The following is an 18,975-nucleotide window of genomic DNA, read 5'->3' on the forward strand; positions in this document are numbered from 1 at the left end:
GTAGAGCACCCAACAGGAACGTACCCACCCTGACCGGCTCCCTGGTGGTCGTAACGGCCCGGCTGAAAGGGGTCGGGGACATGGCACATGCGACAGCCGCAGAGGGGCCTGGCCAGAAGAGCTGCCTTCCTCGCCACACGCTGGCGTCCAGATTCCCGTTCTAAAGCAGCCGAGGGGCACCCCGCGTCCCGCGGGCCCTTGCTCCCACGCCAGCGGGAACTTGTCGGCAGGCGCTGGTACCGAGCGAGGCCGCGGAAGGCGCCGGGGCTGGGGCGGGGGGGCGGTCCCAGCCCGGCGGCCGCGGGAGCGCACCGGCCCCTGCCCGCACCCCGGGCACCGACCGGGGCCGCTCCCCCGGGGCTCCCCGCCGCGCCGCGGGTCCCTCCCCCCGGCCCTGACGGAGAGGCTGGGGACAAACAGCCCCGCCACCGCCGCCGGGTGCCGTGCCGAGCCGAGCCGAGGGAAGGGGCGGCCGCGGCGGGGGCGTGCAGGGTGTGTGGGGAGGGGGCACGGCCGTGCGGCTACATCAGCCCCCGCCTGCCCAGCGCCGGGGCTGCCTGCTGAGCCGCCCAACGGCCCCCAGGCGGCAGCGGCGACTGGGGGACGCTGAGGAGGAGCCGCCTGCGCGGCCCAGCGGCGGCGGGCGGGCCTGACACGCCGACCGAGCAGCCGCGGCCCGCGGCGGGAGGGGACACCGGCAGCCCAGCCCGCACCGGCAGCGCCATGGCCACCAAGGTGAGCGGCCCCCGGTGCGGCCCGGGGGGTCGTGAGGCGGCTCCGGGGCGCCCCCTGCGCCGAGCCCCCGGTCGCCGAACAGGCCCCGCGGAGGGGCTCGGCGGGCAGCAGCCCCCTCTCGGTGGCGGGCAGGAGGGAGGGAAGCCCCGCGGAGGACGGGCAGCGTTTTGGGGGTCGGGGGATCCAGTCCCCTCCCTGGGGCTTGCCCCTCGCCGCCGGCCGCGGGAGGGAGGGAAGGAGGGAGGGGAGGAGGGGGCCGCCCGCCGCGCTGCGCTCGGGCCTCGCCGCCGCCGCCCGGCCCTTCCGAGCGGCGCCGAGGGCTCGGCGGGGCAGCGCCAGCGCCGGAGGAGGGGAAAGTTGTTCTCTGCTTTATTTCTGCCCTGCCGCCCCGCGGCTCGCCCGGAGCGACTCTGGGGCCGAAAAGCCGCCGGAGGCCGAGGGCTGCCGCTCCCGCAGCCCGGGCGTCCCTGCCCGCGCCCCCCGTGCCCCGCGAAGCGGCGCTGGCCGGCGGAGCGCGGCGGTGCTGGGGAGAGGCCTCGGCCGCCGGCGGGCCCTGCCACGGGACGGGCGTCCCGGCTGCCCCGCGGCGCTGGGGACCGGGGTCCCGGCCGCCGCACGCCCCCGGCCGCCCCGTCCTGGGGGGGCCGCTCCCGCTGACCCCCGTGAGTGGCACCCAGGGGACGGGCGTGCCGTGTCCCTGTGGGAGCCCGGGGCCGTGGCGTGCTACCTGCTAATGGTAGGGTCTGATTTTACTGGAAAAAAAACCAACCGAACCCGAAAACCAGGAAGTGAAATTACTTTGTTCAGTTCTTCAACAGTATCTGCTATTAACACAACAGTCAAAATTAGCGTGTCCTGTCGGAAACTGGTCTCTTTCTAAATTAACAATATTTATTTACTATATCGGCTGATGAAAGCATGGCTGCTTCTGTAGGTGTGAGTTGACGTCCACCAGTAAATGTTATCTGTAAGCTGCCCAAATATGACAGAAGTCTTTTTTGGTATTCGAAGTAATACTTTGAGTCACCTGATTCCATAACCTTGGCCAGCAGTTTGAAAGCTTCCTTCTGCTGGGGCAGCTCTCGTCTGGTGACGCTGGCTGTGCTGTGCTTCTCAGGACTGAAGCAGTTCTGCATCTTGAATGTATCAAATTTAATGTATAAGTTGCTGTGTCTGTAGCCATGTAAGTTGATGGTCGCTCTTAGTAAACTTTTTCAGAAGCACAGAGAAGTTGGATTTAGGCTTCAAAATTACTTAGGCGGTTTAAGAAGTATTAATACAGTGAAATTTACGTTCTGTTGAGGTTTTGGAATATTGTTGATGGACTCTGTTTTAATACTGGTGCTTTCCAATGGTTTGTGGGATGCGTGTATCACAATAGGTTGATTACATATTAGTAAGTAGCAAGAAAAAATTACTTCTGTGTATGCCTTTACTACATAATACAGAGTATGCCAAGCAGGTAACAGTTTACTGTTTCTGTCCTCATTTTGAGGTGCAGGATCCTCATGGGATCCCGTGTTCTGTGCTGAACGGATGAAGCCATTTTATTCATATATTTGGAAACTTTCACTTTACTGTTCTTGAAATAATTTGTTTTGAGTCATGGTCTCAGGCTGAAGGGTGCATAAGTTCTAACAGTCCTAACCAGGACTGGCTTGAAATCAGGTGGTGTAAGTTCTTTTCATTCTACGCATTGCAAGTTATGGTGATTTACTTTAACTTGAAGGTTAAAATTGAGAAGTGATAGCCAGTAAAGACTTGATACTTTATTGTTATTATTTTCATATGCTGATAACCAAGAGAAGCTTACTTTATCTTCTGTGAGCTTGACCCAGGAGATATGTCCCTCTCTGGGAACGGCCCCATTTTGCGTTTTAATTTGTTAAACTTGTGCACGTCAGCTATAGTAAAGATTTTTTTATTTATTTTTTTTTTTTAACAGTGTAAGGGAGTAACTGGCTCAAGAAACAGATTTTAGGAGCTTGGCCAACTAACCAGTTGCCATTACACTTGGAAAGTAAATTTTGTTTTTTTTAAATTGTAAATAAACTTCTCACCTTCTGCTTGTGTTCCTTCCAAGATAGCCTGCTTTTAAAAGGAATACGCAAAGAATATTTGTATTGTATGTGAACAAATGTTAACAAAACTACACTATAATTAGGCATGTGCGGTGTGAATTTCTCAAACTTTAATGGTGTGTAGCTGGTAGGGGCAACTGACGGTCAGGCCTGGCCTGTGCTGCATGGGCACATGAATAACTTGCTGTTTAAATTAGAATATGTTTTCCAAGGAGGGCCGAGTGAAAACTCGGTCTTGATTTGAATGCTTTCAGTGATGGAAAGTTCAGTCTGCCTATCTCTCTCTCTTTTTTTTTTTTTTTTTTTTTAACCCATCAACTGTCTTCCTGGTTGGTGTGTCTTTATTTTTAATCTAAATTTGACCAGCTTCTCTTTTCAGTTTTATCCTTTTGTCTACAAGATTTACAAGTGCTTTTATCAGAGTGTTAGGTTACTGGGGGGGGGGGGGGGGGGAACGGGTATTTCTTTCTTCAGCAGCTAGCTTGTAAACCCTGGCCAATTTTCTTGCCTCCCACTTTGGTGAACCACAGCAATTAAGCTCCTAGGGTTTTCCAGTATGAAGAGGTGGTCTACAGTCATGTAATATGCTGGCTCTTGTCTGTACCATTCAACTCACTGGCCTTCTAAATTGAAATAATAAAAACTTTTAGAGGAAAGGACTACCACCTTCTTGCAAAAAGGCCTTTACCTATGCTTTCCTAGAGTATTTGTTAACTGGCAACTTGGTAGGAAGTCTTTTGTTGAAAGAGGTGAGGGGTGGCTGTAGGCTGTAAGTGCTCTGTGGAGGCTCTGTCTGACCATGCTGTGAGCAGAGCTAGCAGTCACCATTGCTCCTTCTCCTTCCTTGCTCTCCATCCTGCGTTGTTTGTACATCCCAGCAGCTGATTCTAACACTTGCCAGGCCTGTCTTTGAGCTACTGTAGGTTGCTGAAATAGCAAAAGATTAACTGCAGTGGGGCCATTTTCTCCAGTTCTTGCAGCTACTGTACCTCCCTAGTTTGCTCAGAGCTGGTGCGAAAGGTTGAGTGGTGTGCCAAAGGTGGGAGGGGGAGACTGACCTTCATGGTGAAGGGTGGAAATATAAAAGGGAAATGGAGGATCTGAGACTTCTGGTGGCAGTTCTTTGGTTGGCTAGATCCTTTCTGTAATTTGGCAGTGGATTTTGTGATTCCCTACAGGCTTGCTCAAGGTCATATGCTCTAAAAACTGAAGCAAATGGGGGAAAAAAATAAAACCAACAACAACAGGATTGTTTAGGATATATTAACCTGCAAAGTTTTACAGTAATTGAACTGAACCTGACTTCAGATGTAGGCAATTTCATATCTGTGTTTAAGAACTGGTACGTTAAGCTAGATGTTTTATTTTGGATGCTTCCTTCAGAAACAGCTGAGCTTACTAATTCCATGTTTTTAACTGCATTACAAAAGAAGGCAAAAAGTGCCTGAGCCTAAAAGAGTAAAGCTTAAAAAATTAAACACTTAGTCACTAAGAAAATACAATACTGTGAATGTGTTTCAGTGATAGTTGCTTGCAAAAGCCACAGATGATTCTCATTCCTCTATACGTTCCTTCTTGACTTCTGTTGCCTTTCTTTACCCACTAGAGTTTGCCAAGTCCCGGCTTTACTCATGCCCTTCCTTTTGTTTTTGAGTTGAGATAAATAGGGAGAGCTAGAAATGCCAGGAAGTGATATGCTGGCTTTTAAATAATGTGCTCCCTACCTTAGTCTATTTTTAGAGTTATTTATTTTTTTTAAATGTAGGCAAGTCCTTTTTTTGAAAAGGCTGATGTTTTGCCATTTTGAAGTCCTAACTTAAGGAGGAGGTAATGATATTAAGAGAAGGTGATAGGTTATGTCCATGGTGATGGTCAAGACTGTTCTTCCGAATGTGTGCCTCTAAGGTGTGGTGGGGGTTTTAATTTAAGTTGAAAGTTTATAGGAGTAACACTGTTGAAGTTGATGACATTACTTTTACAAGCTGGGTATATTACAAGCAAGGTACTGATAAGTTTAATGAGGTTAGGCCCCTCTTCGTGTCAATAGCAACAGATTTTTTCTTTGTTACTTTAGGGGCAACTGAGTTCTACCACCATGTTCTTGATTGTTCAATGGTTTATCTACTTTAAGAATTCATTTATTTGGTTCTGTTTGTAGGACTGGGCCCTTTTGTGTGGGAAGAAGTCCCTTGAGATGAAAGCTTAGACTGAATATTCTGTTCTTAAAAAGAAGGTATAGCTTAGCAATACTTCTAAAACATGGAAGTGTTGTTCAAGACTTTGTTGTCCATCTAATCATGTTGGAATATCTCTTGTGAATGTCACTAACCGGGTATAGTTGAATTCAGCATGGTTCTTGTAATTGTGGTAAGGGAAGATGGTTGGTTATGTATGAAAATTTTAGGTAGGAAAACCCAACACATTAGACTTAAAATAATTTTTCTTAAGTGCGTATCCTTCCTTTCATCTTTCTGTTTGGTTCTCTATTGCTGTTACTAGTATAAGACTCCCCAAAGAAGTCTCATACTTTCCTTTGTGCCATCACAAAGCTGTTTGTATGTTTGCATTACGAATCAGGCAGAGATAATTCTTTGTTCTGATTTGCAGCTGCGAGGTGAAGCATCCCTCTGTGCTAAATCCTCCAAAATACCCAAACTTTGTGTTCTGCAAGTCTGCCTTCTGTATTACCGTAACTTTCAAAGTAGACTTTACTGGGAAATCTCATCCTAAGAGAATATTCAGTTAATAAATCTTAATACATCTGTGAGGTAGGATGAACCTGTACTATGCAGATCATTCAGTATGTTCCATTATTTAAATTCAGCAAAGCAAGATGTAATACAAAGAAGGACATCATGGTTGATTTATATATGTAGGATGTGATGGAACAAAATTAATTAGGTGAAGTAATAACTTTTATTTTTATGGTCTTAATTATATGAAAAGTTGTTGGTTTTTTTTTTTTAAGCTGTAAATAAGTAGATGTGAAGATATTTCCTAGGATGACTTTGATTATTTTGGTTTGGTTAGTTGGTTTTGTTTTTTTATAGGGCAACAAGATGACTAAAGAAGGTGAAACTATTTGGTAACACAAATTTACCACAGATTCCTGACCTATTGATGGAGCAGGATGTTAGGGTGAGCACAAGAACTGATACAGTCTTATTTTATGAAGATACAGGGTTTCAGCTTTTTGTCTTTGTCTGACCTTATGATCTTTTAAAAGTTCAGTGGTAAGTGGGTTATTGCAGCAGTTGCTAGTGCAAGGCTTCTCATTTCTATGCTGGGAAGCTGGAGAGCTGGTGAGATTCTATATGATGCTATGGTTGGCTAATGATTCCTCTGACTCAGTTTTTCAAAGTTATTTTAAGCACCTAGGCATTGAGTCATCTGAGACTCATTACCAAAGGTTGTCATTTCAAAACATGATTACAGTAGCTAAACAGAAGGAAGTCTGGTATCAGATGTTATAAGCTTCATCTGGTTATATAGATTCCGTGATTCAGATTTTCACTGTGGTAGAATTTCTCCATGTATTGGTATTATTTCTGCAAGAAGTCTTTCCAGTTAACTGTGTCTTTGTAAAAAAACAAACAAACAAAAAAAAAAGACCAAAAAAAACCCCAAAACCACCCCAACACACAATATTGACTTAATTCCATTTTTTTCAAGGTTTTCCTTTTCCTCTTTTAGAACCTCTGATTTTCAGGTTTTGAAAAAGCTCATGAATTGTTGAATATCCACACTTTCTTTTGTTTATAAAATCCTCCTTATTTGATTGGGAGATTTGGTAAATTTCAGAGTTTACAGAGGTTACAAAAGGAAAAATGGTGTGAGAACTTTGTTGTAAATATACAGGTTCCCTCCTGTATTAAATTTACAAGCAATTGCAACATTGATGGTGTTGGAAGCAGTCTTGCAAAACATTACAAAATGTGTAAAATAGTGGGAGTGATTTTTTTTTCAAGCAGCAGGGCAGTAGGACAGATCAACATTTAGATAACTGGAATTATTTAAAGTAAATAACTATTGCGATGTTCAGCATTTAAAGCTAAACCTGTTTAATTCAAAGCATGTTTCACAATTACAAGATCATTCAAATTAACTTTATACTTCTCTGAGGGGGCAAAAATCAGAGCTTGTGCTTTTGCTTTCTTTAGTTGTATTACTGCTTTCTCAGCAATTTAGGATTGGAAAGGAGCTTCCCAAGTAACACAAAGTTCAAAAAAACAAAGCAGTCTTGTAGTAGTCCAATGAGAAAAATATAAATGCTACTCAAGAGAAGAAAATATGTGTATTACTTACTGGAAAATTTAACTTAAACTCTGAGCCTCAATGTTTTTTCCAAAGCAGCCTTTCTCTGAGCTTTGTGTGGGTAAGTAACCCCCATTAAAAAAAAGATGGTGGTGGTGAGGGCAATTAATACCAGAATCATTTAACTTTGACAGATAGCCCTCTGTGAGACCCACAGTAAGAGGAGAAGGGCACAAGGGACAACTCTTCTTGTAGGGAGCTGCCTTATACACAAGCTGATCCAGCTGTTGTGTAGTTGCAAGGGCACATTTGGGACATAGCATGGTATGAAGGGCACGTGAACCATCCTGGGCACTGCTAGTAAGAGGGTGTGTGCTCGTAATAAGTGTGCCGGATAAAGTCAAACCAGTGACTGTATGTGAACAATCTTTTTTTTTTTTTTTTTTTGTCAGTAGAAACTCTGCACATCATCCTGTATTTTAGAGCAACTCTTTGACTGGGTCCTGCCCCTTAAAGGAAACTGCTGTACAGGAGGGGTTTCCAATGTGCAAAATAGGTGGCTGGAAGGAGGAGGAGGTGGTAGGAAGGTAGGCAGTGCAGCTTGACAGGGGTCCCTTGGGAGTCCAGGCAGAACAGCTGCTTCTGGGGATGGGCAGCCATGCCTGACCTGGGGTTTCTGCAAGCGGGACTTGCCCAGGTGAAATCACTCAGCCCTACTCTTGTAGAAAGTGGGACTGGTGTACAACTGGTTGATGGGTGTTTTCTTATGACTTATTGTTTTATTCCTGACTTCTGCTCTGAGTTGCCATCTGCTCCTCCTTGGCAAGGGAACTGTTGTGCTTTTATTTTGTGTATTCATATGGTGTCTTTGTTTATACACAGTAGGTTTTGGACTTGCTTGGCTTTTCCTAGCCTTCTGAGACTGCAGTTCTCAATGTTCAGAGCAAAAATAAGTTGTTCTCTTGATTCTAAATGAATTCAAGCAAAGTGTTTATTTTCCTGGCTGATACAACAACATGGCTGATTTTCAAGAACAACTATAAAAATCCTCTTAGGATAGCTTCTTCCGTACGAGGATTTCTTTTTCTTTGCAATGATTATATGGGTGGTTTCCAAAAGAAAGACTATTGATATAAGGCTATTACATGTATTGTTCCCGCTATTTCCAGTTTAAATCCTGGGACTCCCTGGAGAGCCTGTACAACTCAGCTTTCTGCAGCCGTAAAGTCATGACTGATAAGGCACTTCATTTTGTCCTACAACTTCATCAGATCTGAGAATTAAGCTTAAATATTTGATTTCCTCCACTGCATTAATTCTTGGGGTGGGGGGTTGGGGTGTTTAAGATTTAATTCAGTAATTGAATATTGCAATAACACATGATAATATAATGTAATTAGTGCTTACCTAGTTACAGCACAGTTCTTTCACCAGTACTGTAATTTCCTCCCTTAATAGCCCTGTGTTTGTCTTCTGAAAATGGTTGCTTATGGAGTACAAAATTAAGCATCTTCCTTGCTGCAAATAAATAAACTATATTCTTGGAAGTTTGTGTATGCTTGTTGAATTGTAATTATTGTATCAACAGCTCTGTTGCATTCTGTCAAGCTGCCAAATTTTCTAGTAATTTCTAAGGAAGTAGAAATTCAAACTTCCTGATTTCTTTCATGCTTTCTGTCACTGTAAAGGGTGCTGGTACGAGAAAAGTTTGTGTGGTGTCCCATTTAAATCAATTCCTAGATAATGGAAGATGCAGATTTGTAAAGGAGAGACTTTAAATGTTTTATGACTTAATCTAGTTCTGTCATTCATTATCTCTTTCTTTTTTTTTTTTTAATTCTTCTGTCCAGGTGTTTGTTTATTGATCTTTTTACTTAAAGTGGGATAGGGCAATAATGCTAGTGTGCACATTGCATTAAATTGTAGGTGACTAATGTCCATTCAAGTGCTGGGTATTCTCTGGCCAGGTCCAAGTGAGTGAGCTTTGCTTATTTGAGGTACTGTTTAATGTGCCCAGTTTGTAACTTTACAGGGTGTTGTACTTGTCTACGCTGTTGACAGAAGAACTCTAAAATAGCTGTAGGCTTGGGTACATTAGAACCCATAAAACATGAACTTTGCCTGTTTTTATAGTAAAGAAGCTTTATCTGATTAAATGGTAATACATCTATGTTAGTATAATAGTTTCCTCACTTGTCTTCACAAAATAAAACTAAACTTAGGAATGGTTCGGTTACTGGGCTTTCATAAAGTAGTGTTTATAAAAGGGCTGAGATCCCAAAGCATTACTATATTGGTTAATGCTGGTTACTCAAGTAACAGAGAAATCAGCAGAATTCAGTGTTGAGGATTTGTTCTGCTGCATTTTAGATTTTCCCAGCTGTCTTCAGTTAACATGCTATTAAGCACTTGTTTTCCTATTAATATTACCAGTGTTTGGGGCTTCAAAGTGGTACAACTATTCCATTCTGTATTTTACAGGTCAAGTGTTATTTGAAGTAGCATAATTTTAATGTGTAGGTAGTTGGCTTTGGTAGTGCTTCATTTGCTTCTAGACTGGCCTGTGCAGCATGTTGAAATGCACAACATGTAGTAGTGTGGCAAACCTGAAAAGGCTTGAAATTTATTAGATAACCTTAGCGAAACTTTGTGCCTCTCCAGTTAATTGGGATAATTACTGTTTGGTTTTTTCCAATCTCTGCTCTCGTAGAGGCAGCACTATTGTCTGACTAAAAGCTGTCCTAATGAGTAGATCACAATGTGGCGGTTCTATGGTGAATGCTGCAGGCTTTTCCTGAAACATTCGCTTCTTGCTGACTTTGTTCTTTGGGGGCAGGACTGGGAGGGTGCAGTACTGATTGCCCTAAAGTTTCAGGCAAACATCAGGGGACTTGGCACGGCAGACTACTGAAACACACAGTTAAATACTGGTTCAGCAAACAGTTGCAAGTGTTGCAGTTTGATTTCAGAGCCAGTAATGATTAATCTCGGCAGAGATTTTAATCATGCTTGAGATAAATGCATCCTGCCTGGCATCCATAAATACAAACCCATGCTGTACTTGCTGCAGTTGTGTGTCCTGGTGTAACTGGAATTAATCTTTGCTAATTTGGAATTGTTTAGTCCCCAGTCTATTTGGGGACCTGGAAGAGGTTTGTATTTGGAAAGGAAAATATGGGGAACTCTGAGCACTTGGAGCAGTGCAGTAAATTGATTCTGAAGAAGGTCTTCTGATAGCATTGGAGCTCCTCACTCATGGTTAGAAGTTTTGCAGTACATTGTTAATAACTGATAACTGGTTTATAAGTTATGTTTTGAAAAACAACAAAAAAAGATTTCAAGTGCTTGACCCAACTGAAAGCTCAGACAGATGTGATTCACAGGGCTATTTGAATTGGTATTTGGAAATATTTCTAAATCGTGTGGGTGTCTGGCATGTATTTCTGCAACTGAATTTCCCTTGCTTTTGTATTGCTTGGGTGCATGGGGATTTTGTTTCTTGGTTTGACAGTGCTTCATAAATGAATTGGTATGAACACAAAAGTTAATTGGGCACCTCTTTTAATAGTGTATGATGGTTCTTTTGAAAGTATTAGAATTTGAATGCTACTTCTTAAAACTGCTGAGCTACTTATAGATAATCCACAGACCTTGAAATTCTTAAGCAGTATTTTAAATCTGGAAAATATCAAGGTTTCTCTTTGGGTTTTTTTATGTTCTGTGGCAGTGGTTATCTGCTCACCTGATTTGTAACTGCATGGAAAGAAGCTATAATTTGTTTTTATACCTTAAGTAAAACCTGTTACATTCTAACACTTAAGAGATCTTAGTCTTATAACAATTTTAGTCCTCATACTGCATCAGTAACTTTTAGTTCTCGATGCTTTAGCTGAACAAGGGGCCTGCTGATGTGAGGGAATCCGCTTGAATGCAAGTTCTTTGTGTGTTGCCTGTAATGCTGGCCAGGAGTGTGTTTCAATGGGCTTTGGGGTGTGCTGATGTTTGCTTACAGGTAGACAGCTGTAAAGAAGCTGATGTTCTGCAAATCAAAAATAAGATATGTAACTGGCCAGCTGAACTAGCCTGAACAGAGTTCAGGTCTTCTTTCCTGACAAAAAAAAAAAAAAAAAAAAAAAAAAAGGGCCTATTTTCAGCCAGATGGTGAAGTCCTGTGTGGTAGATCTGAAGAGCTAATCTGTCCTCACTGAGGAAAGCCTGAGTTCCTGAAACGGCTAGTAAGTCATTGTCTTTATTACTAGAGAAAATGTTTCCAAGCCTTTTGTAACACTTGAAAACTTACCTAGTCACTTCTTTCTTACACAAAATCATGACAGAAATAGTTTCAAGGTAAGCTTATTACACCTTTATTCTAATTGTGAAAGTACCAGTGGTTTAAGACCCATGCATGTTGGTGGGAATAGAGTATTGCAGTACTGTCCCTTACCCTATAAATGCTTCAAACTGTTTTGTGCTTTTTGGAAACTCTTCATGCCTTGTTAATTATCTTGTGGTATGAGGTAGGACTTTTGATACACTGTGAATACTTAATTAAGTACCTGCCTGAAGTATTGTAGGCACATGCAGCTTCTGAGGCCAAAGAGATGCTCCCTGTTCTGCATCTGCTGTCTGCAAGAATGTTTTATTAGCAGGAAGAAACAATGTAAGTCCTTGTTTCTTAGCTTTTTATCTATATTTAATTTGCTTCTAATGTGCTTATAGTCATTGGTGCTGACGTCAAATGACTAGCTGCAGGCTACTGAACATACTTTAGAGTTGAAAAATTGTTCAGAAGAAAGTGAGCCAGCAGGTCAAGAGACACATTTTTAATGTTAATTTGTAGAGTAATGTGAGGATCCAGCAGTTAGTTACAGCTGGTGAGGGAACTTGGAGTAATGATATCTGAATGTAGTGACCTCTCTGTCAAGAACTCCACTTCTTGACTGAACTTGGTTTCATTTTTTGGATGAGTTTGTTTTAATTCTGATATTGTTGAAAGCAAAAAAATAATTGTGTTAGACAAGAAATGTAATACTAAACGGAAGTTTTTATTAAACAAGATAATTTTAATTTTTACTTACTGTTTAGTAACATCGTAGTATAAAACTAATTTGAAGGGATGGTTCAGTTTCTTCAGGCTAGTTCTTCAAGTTTTTTTTTTCTAGGCAGAAGTTGTTGAGCACATACAATGATGTCTAGCACTGTACAAGAAATATATATTTTTACCATTTGCTCTGTGCTAGTTTAAGAAGATAAGCATTGGGGTCTTTTCTTCTTTGTAGTAAATCTTCATCGCTTTAACTGGCAATTACAACAATAGTGTATAATCTCCTCAATTCCTAAGGTAAGGCTTCTGTGGGAGGCAGGACAGAAGGTAGCTGTCTTTCCACGCTGAGTGCCATAGGCATTTAAAGAGACACTTGGATTTCTGCATAGAGTATCCAGGTGTACGTTGCCTAGTAGTCTGATACAGTTGTGGTAGAGGGACTAAAATGAAGAGAATTTTTTTGCCAAATCATAGCTCCAGACATTGCAACTGCTGCAGTGAAAATCTCTTCAGTATTGGAGTACGTACTGGCTTTTGGACAAGCTCTGGTTTGAGGATTAAGGGTGGGGGAAAGGTTAAATCCTATCTTTTACATAGCCACTGTTGGAGTGTCCTCAGTGCTCTGAGGTAGGAAAGAGGTGGGGAACTCCTGCCTGTATTTCTGAAGTACTTCTGTTACTGTTTTTCTAAGCTCTTTGGACAGTAGTTCTAAATTTCATTCAGTACCCATAGTAATATCCGCAGTGGGATTTAATGTGTGTTTTGACTTGCTGAGAGTTTTTTTTCAAAGATGTACTGATTAAAACATGGTGACTTAAGAAGTCTGTGAACAGTGAAATGAAACAGTGGTTAAACTGTCATTTAGAGCCTTGCCTACCCTACCTTGTTTCTGTAGCTTCACTGACGCAGTGAAGACAGCTAGGGGTTTAGTGCTGACATCAGCTGATGTCTTGTCAGATGTCTTACAGTTGTTCTAAGCAGTAAACTACCTCAAGAACAATATTACAGTAATCACAGAGCAAAGCTGTGAAAGATGAAACAGTACAGAACAGAAAATGCAAAAATAATCTCAGGTTAATTGTCTTTTGTTTGCAGAGTATTACCACCTTTTAGATTAAACACTTTATTTGAACTTCTGAATGTGATCAGAATATTCTGCCAATTTCTGAACAGATTTATTTGCAGCTAGGCTTTTGTCTTTATTTTCTTCCTGCTTCCTTAATTTTGTTAATCCTGGGATCCCACTCTGCATCCCGGGTATGCTATTTCTATTTTACTCTATTAGAACTTCCTTTTAGAATTAATATTTTATTTCTGAAAGCACTATTGGTGGGAAAATCAATTCTGGAAAAAAAAAACAACCAAACAACCAAACTAAAAAGCTTCCCTCAAAAATGTAACCAAGCTAACAAAACCAAACCCACATCCAAAAAACTTGTAAAGAATGAATACAACAAAGTCTGGGAAGACAGAAATGCATTTTACTGTTCTATGCTTCCAGGTGTGATCAACATATTGCTTATCAGTGTTTCACAAGCAGCTGGTTTCAAAGGCTTATTGTTAGATCTACTGAAGCATATTTGTACTAACTGCAGTTTTTACAGCAAACTTTTCTGAAGTTTATTCATAACAGAAATGTTACTGGAGTTACTTGAGGTGACTAAAAGCCCTTTGTTGTTCATTCCAGCTAAAAGCTTAAACTGCTGTCCTAGAAGAAAAGTTCAAGTCTGCTTACTGTCAAAGCTATTTAAAATTTAAGGACTTGACTTGTGAGGAAGAGTCCTACCTCAACAACAACAAAAGCTGATGCTAATGTTTAACATATTTTTTTTTTAAGACGTTTTACCAGGCTTCCCCAGTTATAGTTTCCACTTCTGCAGTGGGATGCAGGTTCCTCTGAGAAGACTTATCTGCCCCATTTACTTTCCAAAACGGAAATATGGAATTTGGTCCTCTTTCTGTGCATCTGGGAGCTGCTACCACTGACAGAAAGACAGGAAATGGGAGGCGAAGTGTGAACCTGGAAGGTGTTGCCACCGTTGCTGCTGTGATGTAGCAGTTGTCTTTGAGGCAGTGGCACCAAGCAAATTAAACCTGTGAATCCCTGTTCCTTGAAAAGAGCATGCTGGATGGCGGAAGCACTGAACTGCTGAAGCACCAACTACTAAAAGGAAGGTGTGCGTTTATTTACAGGAATTTCATGATATAAACCTTCTATGGATATTTCCTTTGTACTATCTGCCACTGCCAGCTGTCCAATAGAAGCAGTAGTGGGACGAGTTTCCTAAACTTTAACACATGGCTGAAATGGGAGAATTTATGGCATAACAAAAGAGTTTTTTCTAGTACAATGAAGTTCTGTCCGTAGGGAAATAATTTTCAAAGGTGCATAGAATTTTTCAGTGGCTTCTCCAATTATAATGCTCTAAAGCATGCTTTCATTGTAACACAGCAATTTCACATCAGGAAGTCCAGCATTACAGCAAAATTTTGCTTCAGAAGTGTGAACTTAAACAAAAAACAGTAATCACTCTGTGGGTTTTTAATCATTCCTATCAACAGAGGTTTAGACAGGGAAGCTATTATAAAAGCTGCTGTGAGCGCAACTGATGTGCGTTAGCTGTTTGTATGCAATGGCTAGTGAGGCATGCACGGTGTTTTCTGCTGTCCTACTTCTCCATGAAAGAGCTAGGCTGCCACGGGTGAACGGTAATGCAGGCAAGTGTGTGCCTGTGCACATCAGGATTGTCATACATTGGGGTAAGTTCCTTTTCCATCTGAACCTAGCATCTTTTGAGTGAAACGTCTTAGAAAAGGCATAAATATTTTTAAGATAAATAGGTGCTTCTGTTGCTTTGTTGCTTCTTTCAAGATTCTGGGGGGAAATACAGAAGACCCAGTCCATCAGGATGTGGTGGAGATCCTGAATATTCTTTTAGTAACTTAGTGCATTAATAATGTAATCCTTCATTGGAATTTTATTTTAAAGACTTCTGCTAGCCACCTTCCTTCCCACTTAATTTGTGCTAAGAGTTTTGACACACTGACAGGTGTAGTTGCACAATCTTATGTCTGCTTGCAGAAATAAATTGCAAATGATCTTGGCTATTTTTTCTCTTTGTTTTCCTATTTTGGGAAGTGGGGGGAAGGTACTTAGCTTTTCTCCATTACTTATTTCTGAGTTAATCCTGCCCTAGGTCTGCAGAGGAATAATACTTTTTGCTAATCAAGGTACTGCTTTTCAATGTGAAGAATCTTTTGTAGTTTAATATGCTTAGGCACAATTATGATTGTCATTCTAAAAAGATAGTAATAGTGATTGATTGCGATGCTTGAAATTTCTATTTGAGAGGCTTCACACTGTAATAAGTCAGTAAATATGTAAATTGGGAAACTGCAGTCCAGGTGTGTAACTACAACGGGTAGAACCAGCTTCAAAGAATGCTGATGTAACACTGAGAATTACTGCTTTACGTTGTTTTCTCCTTATTACCATCAAATGTCTATACCCATATTGCTGGAAAGCTCATTCTCATTTAAGAAGGATGAATTCTTACTGGGTTCCCCTTGTCCCCAACTTGCAGAGAAAACTGCTGGCTCCCTCGCGTTCCAGAGAATCTGCAATATACTCTAGAGCTGCAGAGATGCTGGGAATCAGAGAGCCTTTTTCTCCTTGGCATATGTTGTGCCAGGGTTCTGCTTAATCCATGCTGGCCTTTTTCTGACACGGGGAGCATGAGATGAACGTCAGGATGTTATGAACTCCCAGTGGAAGTGTGGGAAGCTCCACTGCCACCTCAGCAAAGGGAGGCAGTAGGTGTACAGTACAACGAACAGGTCTGCTTTCTGGTCAGTGAAATCCGGTTAACCTCTTTAGGTTAGCAGACCTTTTTCTCAAAGGATCTGAAAAAACAGTCTCAGAATCCAGAATCAATTGTTTCTTGTGGGGGTGTGGGGGGCCGGGCAGGGCAGGGGAAGAAATATATGCAGCCAGTAAAAGAAACTAATGTTCTAATAGATAACAGATTGATTAAAAATTCTTACTTATTTTGCATGTTTGCAGTATTCTGTAAATGAAGCAATGGCCTTTATTCCACTAATGACACGTTTCAGTCTCTGAAGTTCCTGTTGTGCTTGGATTGCTTGATCCTTTTACATGTGCTTCATATTTACTTCTGATCATAACAGTTATTGTAATGAATCTTGTTTGTTTGTTTTTAAACCAGTGTTTTGAAGAGGTTGCCTTTGTGGTGTTCAGTCTGTGCTGTCTGGAATTTGTCAGACATTCTCATTGTATAGATGTTCAAAATGTCCATAACTTAGACCTAATAGTCAATAAATGTATTGCAGGGCCCAGGAACTAAAATTCTTTTCTTGTTAAATGCTTTCTTCTCTCCATGTCCATATACTAGTTTGCATAAGTGGCAAAGATCTAACTAACCCATAACTGCTACTTGGGTGTAATATTTGTGGCCAGTAAGGAGGAAAAAGGTTATTGCAAAACCAAACTGTTTTCCCTTTCATAGCATTTTGGAATTGATTGTCAAAAATTTAGAGTTGGAGCTGATGCCTCTGCCCAAGGAAAGGCTAGAGGGTTTTCCATTGGTAACAATACACTTAATAAATTGAGGGAAAACATTTAGTCATCGCATGCATTGGAATTGGTTGAGTTTATGCTTTTTTTCCAGTTGGATTTCAACAGTAGGAGGGGGTAGCATTAAAGCTTACTTGCCAGGAGTTCTGAGGGACTTAATTCCCAAACTAGATGAATGAGCCCAGAAGGGCAAGTGAAATGGTGAGTACCAGGAAAAAAATCCGTGAAATGTATTTGAGATGTCAGTGTATGGATCAGGTTACAGATGTGCCCCAAATGCTTAATACTTTGTAATAAACCATTTCTGTAATACTGCAAATCTCTTCTTTTATTGCCAATTTCTTAAACTGTAGTAGGGCAAAAATTACTGGGTTGGGTTGTAATTTTTTCTCCCTCTTCTACCTTTTGGGTTTTTTTAGCAACTTTTGAAACTGACATCTAGAGCAGGTGAATAGGCAGACTTTGACCCAGTAACAATTAACTTCTGTGTATATCGCGGTCTTTCCTTCCCTACAAGCTGAATACTTCCAGATTTTTCTGAGTAACTTTGTTTCCCTGCTACATCTGGAGAACCTAGTATTTGCATCTGTTCTCTTATTAGATGCAAATATATCTTACCTTTCCAATCCAGTCGTTACTGTGGGATGTTTTGCCAGTTTTCCTGAAGGCTGGTAAAATCTTTTCTTGCTCTGGTGAACTCTCATCACTGCTGTGAATAAAGGCAAGAACCTAATACTATGGTGTACTATCTGAAGAAGACTCCCCGGTTAGGCAAGTTGCTTCTCCCATGGTTCAGATGCCTAGCATTTGAGTGTTGTTGAAATGACCTGCAGAACTGGGTAAGTATCGGTAACCTGCTGTAAAAAGGACATGTTCAGCGCCCTCATCTACTACTGCTGAGGGGAGAGGCCTGGAGGGTGGTGCTTTTTACAACCCTATCTAAAATGTTCTTGTATTTCAAAAAGCATGATGATTCTCTTCGGTTTACTTTTTGAGGAAAGTGAGACAGCTTGTTCTTATATTTGCATGGAGGCCTGATTTACTGCTGGTAGGAAAGCAGTCAGTGTTGTTATTGAAAACTATTTCTTCCTCTTGATCTTGATTTTTTGCATGGCATAGTCTGAAGTGCTGAAAGTGTCAGTTCTAAGAGAAGAGTTTTCATGCAAGGAAGCTTTCAGAGTACTCGGGACACATGGTTTTCTGCAGTGTTGACTTTTCTAGTGGAGAAAAAGTGATTTGTTGTGCATATGGTTCAGGATTAGCTTTGTCAACTGAAATACAACATAGGTGGTTTTTCTCAGCTCCTTTTTTATTACAATGAAGTAAAGTATTTCTTGACAAGCTAGATGTATTTCCACATGATATTAATGAAATTAAAATGTGGCTGTGGGAAGTTGTGTTTTTTCTAGTTTTATGTCAGAAGAAGGGATATCTAGGTGGGGATCATAACCTGCAATTTTGAGACAGACAAGGCTTGTTGGTTAATATCTGTCTTCTGGTTGTTTTGTATTTCCTTTCACATAACTTGCTTTCAACAAAAATGATTTCACTGTCATCTTTATGGTTTTGGTGGTTTGTTTTTTTTTCTTCCCCTTGATCTCCAAGTACAAGAAGAACCTTGTTGCTGTACACAGTGATGTTATCAGTAACAAAAATATAAAATTGTTTTTCTTGGATTTAGTTTTTTAATCTGCAGGAACAAAGCCCACTTCTGTATGAGCTGAGGTGACTAAAGCATAGTCTTACTGGTGAAGATGATACCGTAGCCCTGCCTCTTTCAAGATGTGCTAGGGAAATTGGTGTTTCCTGAAGTAAACTTTCTGCTGCTCTTAATCCTGTATGAGCTGGAGAAATAAGGCCTATGATGTAATCTATATTGAGTGTTGATGTTTTTGCTATAACTGCCAGTACTGTCTGTTAAAATCTGTACTACTTCTGTTTGCCTTTCCTGACCTGTAGTCTAGCTTTCCCTTTTGCTGCTCTTTGATACTTGAGCATTGGCATCAATCAGATGAAATAATGTATTAATTACTTTTGGGGCACTTGGCTAACATAAAGACTTGAGGTGTAAATAATAAGGCTTTTATCTTTTATAAGTGCTACTAGTGTGATTAATTTTCTTTTTTTGGGGAAGAGAACCATAGATAAATGACTTATTGTGGTCAGGTTTAAAGTTCATCCAATATGCTAGTTCAAATGGAAAACTAAAACTTTGATTCTCATTCTCCCTTTGAGCGTCAAAGGGAAAATATCTTGGTTTGTCTCTG

At 41.3% G+C, this 18,975-nt stretch overlaps 1 protein-coding gene across 2 annotated transcripts in view; it reads left to right on the plus strand.

Moving 5' to 3' along the window:
* Window positions 1-246: 246 nt before the first annotated feature.
* Window positions 247-18,975, plus strand: part of SNX9 (sorting nexin 9) — a 63,668-nt gene continuing 44,939 nt past the window's right edge. The window contains exon 1 of one of the 2 annotated variants that reach the window (XM_080389089.1): window positions 247-735. In XM_080389089.1, the coding sequence (XP_080245215.1) occupies window positions 724-735 (12 nt within the window). In that variant the 5' untranslated portion in view covers window positions 247-723. The remainder of the gene's footprint in view (window positions 736-18,975) is intronic. The other variant, XM_080389088.1, reaches the window with a different exon arrangement.

This window comes from Falco punctatus (genome assembly GCF_963210335.1).
Source record: "Falco punctatus genome assembly, chromosome: 5".
NCBI classification, from domain to species: Eukaryota; Metazoa; Chordata; class Aves; order Falconiformes; family Falconidae; genus Falco; species Falco punctatus.